This window comes from Xylaria bambusicola (assembly GCF_022495145.1).
Source record: "Xylaria bambusicola strain CBS 139988 unplaced genomic scaffold F5B22scaffold_40, whole genome shotgun sequence".
Lineage (NCBI taxonomy): Eukaryota > Fungi > Ascomycota > Sordariomycetes > Xylariales > Xylariaceae > Xylaria > Xylaria bambusicola.
Genome location: NW_025953593.1, coordinates 255,680 through 266,846, shown reverse-complemented (window position 1 = coordinate 266,846; position 11,167 = coordinate 255,680). Strand labels below are relative to the sequence as shown.

Below are 11,167 nucleotides of genomic sequence, written 5' to 3'. Positions count from 1 at the left end.
TTCAACCCAATATTCCATTCTCGGTGATTCGGCCGTCACTTTATAATGTTTTAATTTTTTTAAATTTTTATTTAGTTATTTATTTTATTTTTTTCAATAACGTCTACTGTCATTTTCTTCACTAATTAAAATCGGGACAGATCTTAGTGAGTGACCGCGAGAGTTGGCGGTGACTTTGGTTGGTAATAGCCTGTCTCGTTAGGTGCTTGACTCGATTCTGAATAAGAACGACATGTCTTCGATAGAACCGATTTAATGATATGATGGGAATTACTATTTTATAAGAAAGGTATTAAAATAAGCCCCATAGATCTCAACAATCTCTCACACTAGTTCAGTAAGCACCTTAAAAGGAAACTTGATGCCGAATTAACCGAGCAAGTGAAGGGGGACAGCTTCTCAGCTGAAGCACAGAGGCTTGGATACCTGCCAAGGAGACACCGCATACAACGTTGTGGCTCATGGCTACATAGTACGTGCAAGTGCCGAAAGGAGGCATAGCTAGTCTGCAATTCACCGCACTAATGTAGCTTCGACTGGAAATTACTTATACCCGCCGGATCCCGTTCGCCGGTGACGTCTGATTCTCGGCGGCAGCTCTGGAGATGGCACGGGAGACGCTTGCGAAGCTTGCAAAGGCTGGAAACGCAGCACAAGAGTATATATCTAAGAAATGGTACGCCCCCCACTGCATTTCGTGCCCAATGCACAGCCACTAACGAGTCGCAACAGGGTAGAGTTTGAAAGATCTAAGAGTGACAAACTAAGGGCAGAGGAAGATGCGCAGAGGTTGGAAGCAATACGGCAGAGAAACAAATATCTCGATCTCTTCAATGCTAAGCTCACGGGGCCTTCGGCAGATTTCATGCCACCAATAAGGTACGATGCAGATACGCGACAACGCGCAGTAGTTTTGGCGACGGTGCCCATCGTATATGGCCATTTCGATTTATCAAAGCGCTCGTACCAGTGGTTGGCCAAGCACGTGGGCATGAGCTTGAATAGCGTCAGTCACTGGGCTATATGCGTCGTGGACCGGGGTTTCGGCCCATGCTGGTGCTACGATTTGATGAGCGATCAGCTCTCTCTCAACATGTTAGGGAAGAGCTATCTCCGCGTCTATGAGGCGACAGACGAGCTAGTCGCGAGCTGGACTTCGGCATATTATGTTGGAGAGACAACTAAAACCCACGAGCAAATCCAAGAATTAGGTAAGGTAAAAAAGTGTCCTATGCATAAGAGTTGGAGCGCATCGTAGCTACCTACCCACAAGGGCTAATCGCGTGCGCTAGGGACCAACCACCTCACCGCACACCCGAAATACAACTTGCTGTCGAGCAACTGTCAGCATCTCGTCGAGGTTCTAGTCAAAGAGTTGTGCGACGGGAAGACAATCAGTCAAACCAAGCTGGAAGAAGAACTCAGCTTGGCGTCACCACGAGTTGCTCGAGACCTCCTGGTTGCTAGGTTGAGATCTAAGCTTGATGCGAAAGAACAGAAAGAACAACCTGAGAGCCTCGAAGACGAAGTTAATACTATCAAAGCACTAGAGAGAACAATGACGGAAAGAGAAAGTCGTCGTCGTTAATCATACTCAGGCCAATGATGTAGCTGGACATCTCATCTGGACATAATTACCCCTCTCTAGACCCCTTAGAGTAGACTATAAGGATCTAATACCTTTTTTTTCAATCTATCATGGGGGGCTTTCATCAACATGGCTGCGATGTATGTATGGTATCCGCTCAGCGCGATGGCTATTCTCGCATAACGGGCCATATACTATATGAAACGCTCACGTATAACCTAAGCGCTGAACATCACAACAGTGTCCACCTCGTGAAGAGTACTCATGATGAAGAACTAAAAGGAGGAGGCTATGTGCTAATTGAGAGGGCGTGTATCACTACCTCACCAAGACCCCCATAGTCGACCTAATGACATCCTACATGTACTTATCCTACCGCTCTAATATCTAGCCCACGCAAAAGGAAGGGTTTCAGCTCCGCATGCTCAAGGCTACAGTAAAGATTCAAACGAGGGTAACCTATCTGGTGCGGTGCGATACGCGGAGAGGCGATGGAGTGTTTGTCATTGGGGGTCACAATACCCCTAATCAATGCGTCCAGATCTATAGATCCAAGTATAGAGCTTACCAACAACAAGCTATTGGTAAGAGGTAAAGAACCTGCGGCCCCCTAGCCTACGGGGCCACTTCGCTTCGTGGGGCGTGATGGCGCGGTAGGAAACAGGAGCGAATAAAGGATCAATGGGCTTGCAGAAGAAGACAATACCGCGATCACTGCAATTCTCATGAGAACCCAAGTCATCGCTATGATCCAAGGTTCTCGATCCGGGTCATGGTACTTTCCTCAAGGGCATCGAAAACAAGTGGTGTACTTAAAGCCAGGTCCGGCCAAATTTACATGTGCGGGCGTGGGATAGCAATTGTCTCTGAAGTACCTCTTGGCGGAGCAAAAAGGAGCAAATCCGCTTAACTTGGCACGTCCTAGCTGTTGGCCGGTTGAGTCACTCCGCCGGCGGAGTCCTGCGGACCACCGACTTATATAGCTGGGCCAAATTGAACATGGGGCTCAGCCGCAACAATAATAACTTCCAATGCCACCCTGGCTTGGGTTTAATTTTATTCAATGGAGATTTATCCTATATGATTTTTAATTTGTATACATCTCTCTTTTGCTTTTATACCCCGTTCGATCAGATCGTGGCCTTTATGAATTCAATACCTGACTTGCAAGACCGATTCCTTCGGTATATACCATACCAGCAACAGCAGCTGATGTCAGGGTAGAAAAGATACCAGCGATCAAAGCTGATATAGCAACCCTGGAGACGTCACCACCACGATTGGGAGCAATTTGTGAAAGCACACCGATTTGTGTTCCGAGGGAACCAATGTTACCGAATCCCTATAGGAGTTATGTTAGCTTCTAGACCTTTCGACTTCTTTTCAGACACGCATTGTCGCAAACTTACACAGCAAGCATATGTGGCAATGATAGTTGCTCGGGGGCTCAGCATCATGTACCGTGGGTCGGTTGTAAGAGCAAGGAAGGCAGCAAATTCGTTAATGATGATCTTCTGGCCGATGAGCTCACCAACCTGGAGCAGCTCGCCTTTTGGCACACCAAGAAGCCAAGCAACAGGGTAGAAGATATAGCCAAGAAGGAACTGGAGTGTCAGAGGGGGGTCTGAAATGCCCCAGTAACTACCCCACCAGCTGAGAAGGCCGTTGATGAGCCCAACGAAGGCGATAATACAAAGTAGCGTGGCAACAATCATGCCCGCAATCTTCAGACCCAGCCAGGCGCCGTTGGCGAATGCGTGTAACGGGTTAGCGGCCTTGTCCTCCTCATTCTCTGGCACAACCACCTTTCCGGCAGTCAGGGATTCCTCCGTCTCGGGATATCGCATCTTAGAAATGGCGAGTGACGCAGGAATAGACATGATACAGGACGATACGAGTGCTTGTGCGTTGAGTCCGAGTCCAATATAAGCAACAAGCACAGAGCCGGCAATTGTGGCGAAACCACATGTCATGACCTGGTGCAGCTCGGCAAGAGTGAGATATGGGACAAAGGGACGGATCAACATGGCGGATTCACCCTGGCCGATGAAAGGAGTGGCGGACGCGACAACGGCTTCACCTCCAGACACCCGAAGAGTCCAGAAGAAGAAAACGGCAAATTTCCCAATGAACCACTGGATAAGTCCAACGTGGAAGAGGAGAGCAACCAGGGCAACGAAGAAGATGATGGGTGGAATGACACCAATCAAGAACCAGCCAATGTTGGGTACGTCTTTATCTGTTAAGAATACGACACCTTCATTGGCGAAACCCAGCAGAGTACGAGCAAGTTCAGATATGAAGCTGAAGATATCATAACCAGCATGGGTTCGCAGCACGAAGAGGGCGATGATGAATTGCGTTAGCATACCGCCTGAAGCAAAATGTTAGTGAGTGATCTCTACAATAAACAACTCCACAAACAAGGCTACATGGTTACTGACCAATTACTGTGTGCCAGGGAATGGCACTGAATTTCCTTGATGTGACGGCCATAACGAAGAGAATGACAACCAGACCAAAAAGAGCCTGGAGACGACCGAGCCTTGTGTTGTCACCCGACTCTTCGGGCACGAGGGTACCGAGGAGGAAGACACCGACTGTTCCAATGGCAGCAAGTGGCCGGTGAAGATACTTGGGGATGAGCTCATACACCCTGAAGACAGTGTGGCGCCATACGAGCTTGGCTGGGTCCATGACATATCGAACGGGAATCCAGAGGGTGATAATGCGTAGCGTGATGGCAAGGTACACCAGGAACGGGATCAACCAGTTCTTAGTTTTGCGAAACTTGACTAAACCAAAGATCCACCAGCTGTTGGCGCACAATGCAGCACATGTCAGTTCACCGACTTGACGAGCGAGAGACGTCGCGCCAGAGAATTGGAACTCACGCAGTAAAGACGAGCCAGATGAAGAGGTGGATAGGGGCCCTTAGTCTCCGATACCACATTTTGATAAAGCCCGTAGATGTCTCGGGACTGTTAGAATCGCGCGATCGGTCAACATTGCCAACCTCCTCGTCGGTGGCAAGCGACGTCTTCTCGGCGGGGAAGTCGTTGCTCTTTTCGTAGCTCTTTGGCCGGTCTTGTTGTGTCATGTCGGCATACGTGACGTCGTTACTGTGGTTGGCGTGATCGGCTGCGGCACCGCCGTGGTGAACATGCTCATGGCGATGCTCGTGGAGATGCCCGGCCACCTGCGGAGAGGCGTCGGGGCTTAGGGTCTTCTCGTCCGAAGAACTCATTGTGCAGCGCAACAAGGGGTCTTGGCTCACTAACACGCCTTTCCACCGAGCCTTGATCGGGAACTACGGGCTCAGGTAGTGGCAATGTCGTCGGGGAGACAAGGGAGGCGAAGGACAAAGGATTGCGGCCGAAAGGGCTGGAGAGTCTCTTCGCACGAGCATGTGTTCAGGGCGAGGAGAGCGATGCAGTATTATAGAAAGTTACTTGCACGGGTGCCAAGGATGGCCACCTCGCAGCTATCGAGCTGAGCTGCTTGATTGGGCAGCCCAGGCATTCCCCATCGTTACCAGTCAGTGATCTCGCCGGTGGCGATCGTGTGGTCCTATCTCTGGGTCTGCTCTGGGTACACGGCGGTACAGGCCTGGACGGCGTTATTTGCAGGCGACGGAAAAAAAAAAAACGAGGGCACACTAAGATATGGGGTAGGGTCCTCGAAAGGGAAGGACGTTGCTTGGGCTGGCCTGGCTAGCGCCGCGGCATGGATCTCGTCGATGCTGATAGGCACAACACCGGGATGGTTTGGTCCTGTGTGGTCCTGTGTGGCTCTCTGTGGCTCTTTGTGGACCGCAAGCTCGCTCTTTGTGATCCCCTGCGATCCCTGCTCACCTGGTATCCCGTGGTGTGCCCGTGGTACTACTTCGTACACTGGCTGCGCTAGAATATCTGTGGAACGCTTCAGCACACGCCTGGCCACTGACACAAGGCCATATGATCTTACTGCTTCGCTCGGCAGGGAATAGGCGTACGAACTTGCGGTTGTAATGCTATATACATGATGCTACCGAAAGCAACTTGATCGCGGCGAAGATATAACAAGGCATAACAGGCACGATATGATATGTACATACCTATCGAGGGCATCCACCTCAATTAGTGCGCGATGGGAACTTGGGGTTAGACTGCGAGTGAAGGCAATTAAACAATTCCCGTCTACTTGGTATTAAATTTCACATTTTTACTCCATTTGTCTTGTGTGTCTTATCAGCATAGCGTATTTCTAATATCGAGCAGAAATCAAGGTCTTAGTGTCGATGCTGATAAGTACCTTACCATCGGACACTAGGCACCTCTTGGTGTGTAAACCCGGGGACAATACAAGCTACCGGCCGGATCGCCGTTGTCTTAGAGAAGGCATTCATGACTCGTCATAGATCACCGATTGCTTCTGCATCCATTTATCTGTACATAGTATGGTGCTGTACAATGAGCGAACCGTTAGACATATAGTACTCACTGAAATGGTCATCGACAACACCCATCACACGATAGGTATTACGGCAACGGCGGCGGCCACAGCCGACGTATAAAATACACCCAGCACATGCAGCAGGCAGTGTAGACTATCTACTTAGTTGTATGCATAAACTAGGTACCTATTCTCGAGATCCCATCGTCAGGTGGTGCAGATCGGAAGCCTCATACTAGTGAAGCTGCATAACAAGCAAAAAAGCTACAGTTTGCATACACAAGTAGACACAAGTCCCACCTCTCATGCTACCTACTGCACCAAAGTGCTGGCAGAAGCAATGAGACGACAACACCATTTACCTCATACTATGTATATGCCTCGATGTGATGCAATGTGCGGGCACAGCCGCGGAAACGACATCATGCGGTTCTCGTCATGTTGTACGTGCAGTGAGTGGCAAAAGAAGGGTACTATAGTAGAACTGAAGCACCAACCGGTGACGCCGGGCATCGTCGGTCAAACCCAGCCAGTCCCCGTCCTGATGATAACAGCCGTCTCAGCGCTGTGTACTATGTACTGGCAGCTAGGTACTGCTGATAACATTTCCAGAGGCATGGGCACGAACGGGTCTGAACAAGGGCTTCGCGACCCGCTCGCCATGCCAAGCCGCCAACTCCGTTATTGTCCGTTCTCCTACTGTACGATTCTCGTATCTCATTCGACAATGGCTCGAAACGCTCAAAGATAACGGTCGCCAGAATCGCAAGGATTCCGCTCCAACAATAGGATCGTGAAAACCCATTACCTTGTTCTGCGTCTGCCTCTGTTCTGCCCATACCAGTTTGTACGTGCAGTACCTAGGTAGGTAGCGCACACACTAGAGTACTGGGCCACACACTACTAGCACATTACAGATACGGGACTCTGGTCGCCAACGGTCTGGACGAGGGCCTACTTACTTACGAACCGCAGCCGGGGAGAAATTTCACATTCTGAGTTCCTTCGGTAGTACTACGTACTATCTATGAAGATAGATACCTACGAGCGCAAAGGTATGAGAGGCGCCTCCATATTTCCCACATCACTACATCATACCTATCTACCCCACAACTGCGAGGTTTTCTTGGTGTTCTAGAATCGAAGTAGGTAGCAATCCTACACCTGAGGGCACGCGAGCAGAGAGCCTCACATACAGTTCGCTCCCCCGCGTCCTAACCCCAGCTGAGGAGGAGGGCCAAGGCTGGACCTGCCCTAACTCTGTATCCGCTAGGTAGGTAGGTATTCCCTTGGCGATTTCACTCAGCTCTAGTTCGTGACTAGAATTGTAGTGTACTTACATGGGCATCCAATAACCAGACCAGAGTTTCAGAGATCTCAGACAGAACATCCATTGGCACGCCAATGATACCCCGTGCTTCGATCAAAACTATCTGGTTTCTCTCCCTTGGGGAAATGACCTCAGCACTATCATATACCATCAAACCTTCTAGTCCCGATAGTCCGGTAAAGCTAGCACACTATCATCAGATACTAGTAGTACTCGTCGAAGGTGTATCAAGCAGCTACGGGAGTACAGTACATGGAGATAGCAAATCCAGAGCAGCAAAGATGAGGAGGTTCAAGACGGCCAATGAGCGAGGGGCAACGCCCCGAGACTGATGTCCTCCTTATCAGGAGTCTATCCTGATTTGTACCATCTCCGTGCTTATTTGCCATAAGTGTCAGCCAAGCAGTACGAAGGATACACTAAACAACCCTTAATTGACCAGACCGTTCAATTAATCCTAAACATCATATCAGCTGCCAGTCTAGCATTTGTATGATAAACCTTAATTTCATACCGAAGAGACACCGTGACCTGGGCATTCTCCTCGTTATAATGCAGCACTACTCAAGTAAGGGGGCATACCAGCTTGTGTAGCCTAGGCAAATTGTGATACCTCGGCACCGACGGTCATCTATCCAGGATACGGTATTTCTACGCCGCCAAAGGCTTATCTACGCCAGGGGGATACTGAAGTAGGTGTATGCGCCTAGCAAATCATCTTGCAGCGCAATTGAGACCCGCCGTGAGCAAATGTATAGGTATTGGTATCAAATGCTCGGAATAGTTGGAGGAGACGCTTACTGCTACCAAGCCTTAAGTACTAATCCCAACCAACCAGTCTCCTGGGAAACTCTACAGTCCTTACGGATAGCTCACTGCATCTCTTGGGTGGCATTGCATTAGCTACTTCACGACCAGCCGCGGCCCGCGTTGCCTTGGCCAAGGGTGGGATGACATGAAAAGACCTGGAACTGGTTTAAGTCCACGTGTAAAACGGCGTCGCGCATCTGCCAAGATAGACTCGAAATCCAGGATGTTATCACCCATGTACTTAAGCTACGTTTTATACGATTCGTACCTGTTCAGCTGAAAACGCCGTTGGTCAGCGAATCTGGGTACTGTAAGTATGGCGACCAGAGAGCGGCCATGAATACCAATCTGTACACATTATATGTACAGGCGGCGGTTCTTGCCCGTGACATTATCACCTTCTTTATATTTCAGAACATCCAACTGTGAGAGGAGCGGTGATGTCGTAGGTCGGTTGGCCAAAGAAGATGTCATGCAGTTCCCCCAACATAAGTGTTCCTGTGATAGGAAGCAGCCCGAGCTATAAGTTTTCGAGCGAGCTTTGCAGTAGTCGCCATACACTACTTTCAATAATCGGAGATAAAGCAGCATGAGGATCGAGACTGGATTCAAGACCTAAGAAACATTGTTCGTCTAAAAGTCGGAGCCAGGCGCTTTCCTAGTGTACACTGCAGGATGACTAGACAACATCCTCGCTTACAGCCGGATCCAATTCCGCGTTCACGGAAGAGAAGAGATCAACACCTGCCGAGTCCCGACTAGGTATCTCCACAAATCCCTTTGGACTTCTTTCTCTAACATCAAGATACAGCGAGGTGACTACCGCTGCAAGAAGTAGTAGCACCGCAGAGATGAGAAATACGGGCTGCCAGCGCCCTCCATTATCTACTTCCCGATTAGTACTTGTGTATTGTAAGATCATAATTCTCGTGCAAACTCACCATCATTATCGTTTGTCGTCTGAAGCGCAATGATAACGAACACAAATAAGGGAATGTTCATGAGACTGTACACACGGGCCCTCGCCTCGTCCGTGACGATTGTGCCGCGATGATACGCCACGCTAGGCACGTAGATACCGTTACAGACTTCCAACAGCAAAAAGGAGGTGAACAGTCCTACTTCCTCTCGAACGAACGCTGCAGCCATGAAGCAGACGGCACTGATTACCAACGCCCCCATGAGGAGCTGTGTTGGAGTCAGGGTATACCTTCTCGACCCTTCGTGGCCGCCGCTATGGTCCGTAGCCGCTAGATTGTAAGACAACGCGCCCAGAACCATGATGGCCATGAACGAGGCGAAAATGACACCGTGTGGGATAGCGTCTTTCTCAATTGGATGGCCTCTGTCATGGGCGTCTTGCAGCGTCTCTGGCCAGAAAAACATAAATAGGAATATAGTACCATCAAAACAGCATGTCACGAAACTCATAGCCCACACTCGTAAATCCCACATCGATCCCGCCGCTTGGGCCAATGGTAGTTGTATTTGCGCTTCAACGGTCTTGTCGTCGCCGTCCGTGGGTGTACCGACAGTTGAGCCGACCCCCCAGTTTTCGCTCCAAGTTTGAACCATCAGTATTGCGGCGCAGAGGTCCAAAGCCTAGTGTTGATCAGTTTGTCAATATGTAGAGGCAATATTCGATGGTGTCGAGAAAGTCACTTACCACACCCAGAATGAAAGGGTGAATCTTAGACCCCAAGGCCAAAACGACACAATGTCCCAACACTACAACTCACGAGGTTAGTTACCACATTTTGAGCGCAAAATGATCTAGTAAAAACCGCAGGAAGCGTATAAGATGCACTTTGACCTCTAAGAACAGCCTTTTCCACTCCCACAATCATCTAACTAGAGTAAAAGGAAGGCACATCAAACAACTCACCACCCGCGAAAATAGCCGTTATACACTTCGACGTAGTCATGCTTCCAAACAAGGAGCTCAACGACAACGAGCTGCGCGCAAAGCCGCGCTCGTTATATTCAGCGACAAGCCAGCTCTCAAACGCCGTCCACAGCAGCGTGAGAGCAACCCCGCCTAACACTCTCCCCAGGACCAAGATAGGAAGCTGGTCGAAGCACACGGACACGGCGGCCAGGGAATGGATGCCGCAGAACACGAGACACGCTCTCCGCCGCCCGAAGCGATCAGTCAGATAGCCCGTGAAAAGCGCCGACACGGCCGCCGCGACGTAGGTGCTGCTATACAGTGCCGCGACCGTGGCCTCGTCGAGCGTCTTCTCGGTGCGGAAGAGGGAGTACATGAACGGGTTCTAGGGTTTGTGAGCATGAAGCTTTCCTCTGTGTGATAGGGATCGATCGCCTTACCTGGAGCCATTCAGACCCGATGACAAGGAGGTAGACGCGCAGGAAGGTCCGCCGGAACTCCCTCGCCTCGTCCCCGAGGGGGTCCGTCTCGCGCTTCTCGGGAGCCGCCGCTGTTCCGCGCAGCGAGGACAAGATCGTCTCGTGGCCCGCGACAACGGCGACGACGGGGACGAGGACGAGGAGTCCGATCCAGTATATGTCGAGGCCCATGTTGATCCCGCTATGAGCAATTTGTTTGCGCAGCGCAATCGATACATACAGGTCGGAAAGGAGCGTGGCATCGCGATTGACAGAAGAGTTCGTCTGATGTTGCGCAATGGCTGTTTTGAGACCAGATGGGTTTGACATTCCTTTGCTGCATAACATATTGTTTCCTCAATGGTAGTACTTATTTCGCCATTCCATGAGCATGGTACAGATGTCTCTTTTTAATTTGACGTATACACGGTCTATGGCTTAGTTGCATTCCTTGTCGTCTCAGATAGGTTCCCTAGAAGCTTCATAGGTAGCCTGTTCGTGATAGAATGTCCATTGCGGAATCGAGCGAAGGGATGGATAGTTAGCGTTTGATTACCCGCTATACGATCCGTTCCCTGGAAAGAAAAGGCTTATTGACTAGCATACTATTTTTCTCACGGTTGTCTTCTCCTCGGGGATATCATGATATCATCGGTTAG

General features: G+C 50.0%; 3 protein-coding genes across 3 annotated transcripts; 1 reads left to right on the top strand and 2 right to left on the bottom strand.

Moving 5' to 3' along the window:
- The first annotated feature begins 108 nt into the window (after positions 1 to 108).
- F5B22DRAFT_360907 (uncharacterized protein) lies at positions 109 to 1,799 on the top strand. The gene is made up of 3 exons (XM_047971072.1): positions 109 to 676; positions 733 to 1,211; positions 1,293 to 1,799. Exons 1-3 carry the CDS (start codon positions 606 to 608, stop codon positions 1,586 to 1,588), a joined length of 846 nt encoding a protein of 281 aa, XP_047828295.1. The 5' UTR covers positions 109 to 605; the 3' UTR covers positions 1,589 to 1,799.
- A 933-nt stretch (positions 1,800 to 2,732) lies between these two features.
- On the bottom strand, positions 2,733 to 4,688 carry F5B22DRAFT_638144 (NupC family nucleoside transporter; the record flags this gene model as incomplete). Its single annotated transcript, XM_047977547.1, has 4 exons — positions 2,733 to 2,930; positions 2,998 to 3,962; positions 4,033 to 4,403; positions 4,483 to 4,688. 4 exons carry the CDS (start codon positions 4,686 to 4,688, stop codon positions 2,733 to 2,735), a joined length of 1,740 nt encoding a protein of 579 aa, XP_047828294.1.
- Positions 4,689 to 8,841: 4,153 nt separating this feature from the next.
- On the bottom strand, positions 8,842 to 10,700 carry F5B22DRAFT_638143 (uncharacterized protein; the record flags this gene model as incomplete). Its single annotated transcript, XM_047977546.1, has 4 exons — positions 8,842 to 9,047; positions 9,104 to 9,764; positions 10,034 to 10,435; positions 10,491 to 10,700. 4 exons carry the CDS (start codon positions 10,698 to 10,700, stop codon positions 8,842 to 8,844), a joined length of 1,479 nt encoding a protein of 492 aa, XP_047828293.1.
- Positions 10,701 to 11,167: the final 467 nt, after the last annotated feature.

Coding starts and splice junctions, on each gene's coding strand:
- F5B22DRAFT_360907 (XM_047971072.1), top strand. CDS start 606: ATGGCACGGGAGACGCTTGCGAAGCTTGCAAAGGCTGGAAACGCAGCA. Junction 677..732: donor GAGTATATATCTAAGAAATG/GTACGCCCCCCA, acceptor GAGTCGCAACAG/GGTAGAGTTTGAAAGATCTA. Junction 1,212..1,292: donor CGAGCAAATCCAAGAATTAG/GTAAGGTAAAAA, acceptor CGCGTGCGCTAG/GGACCAACCACCTCACCGCA.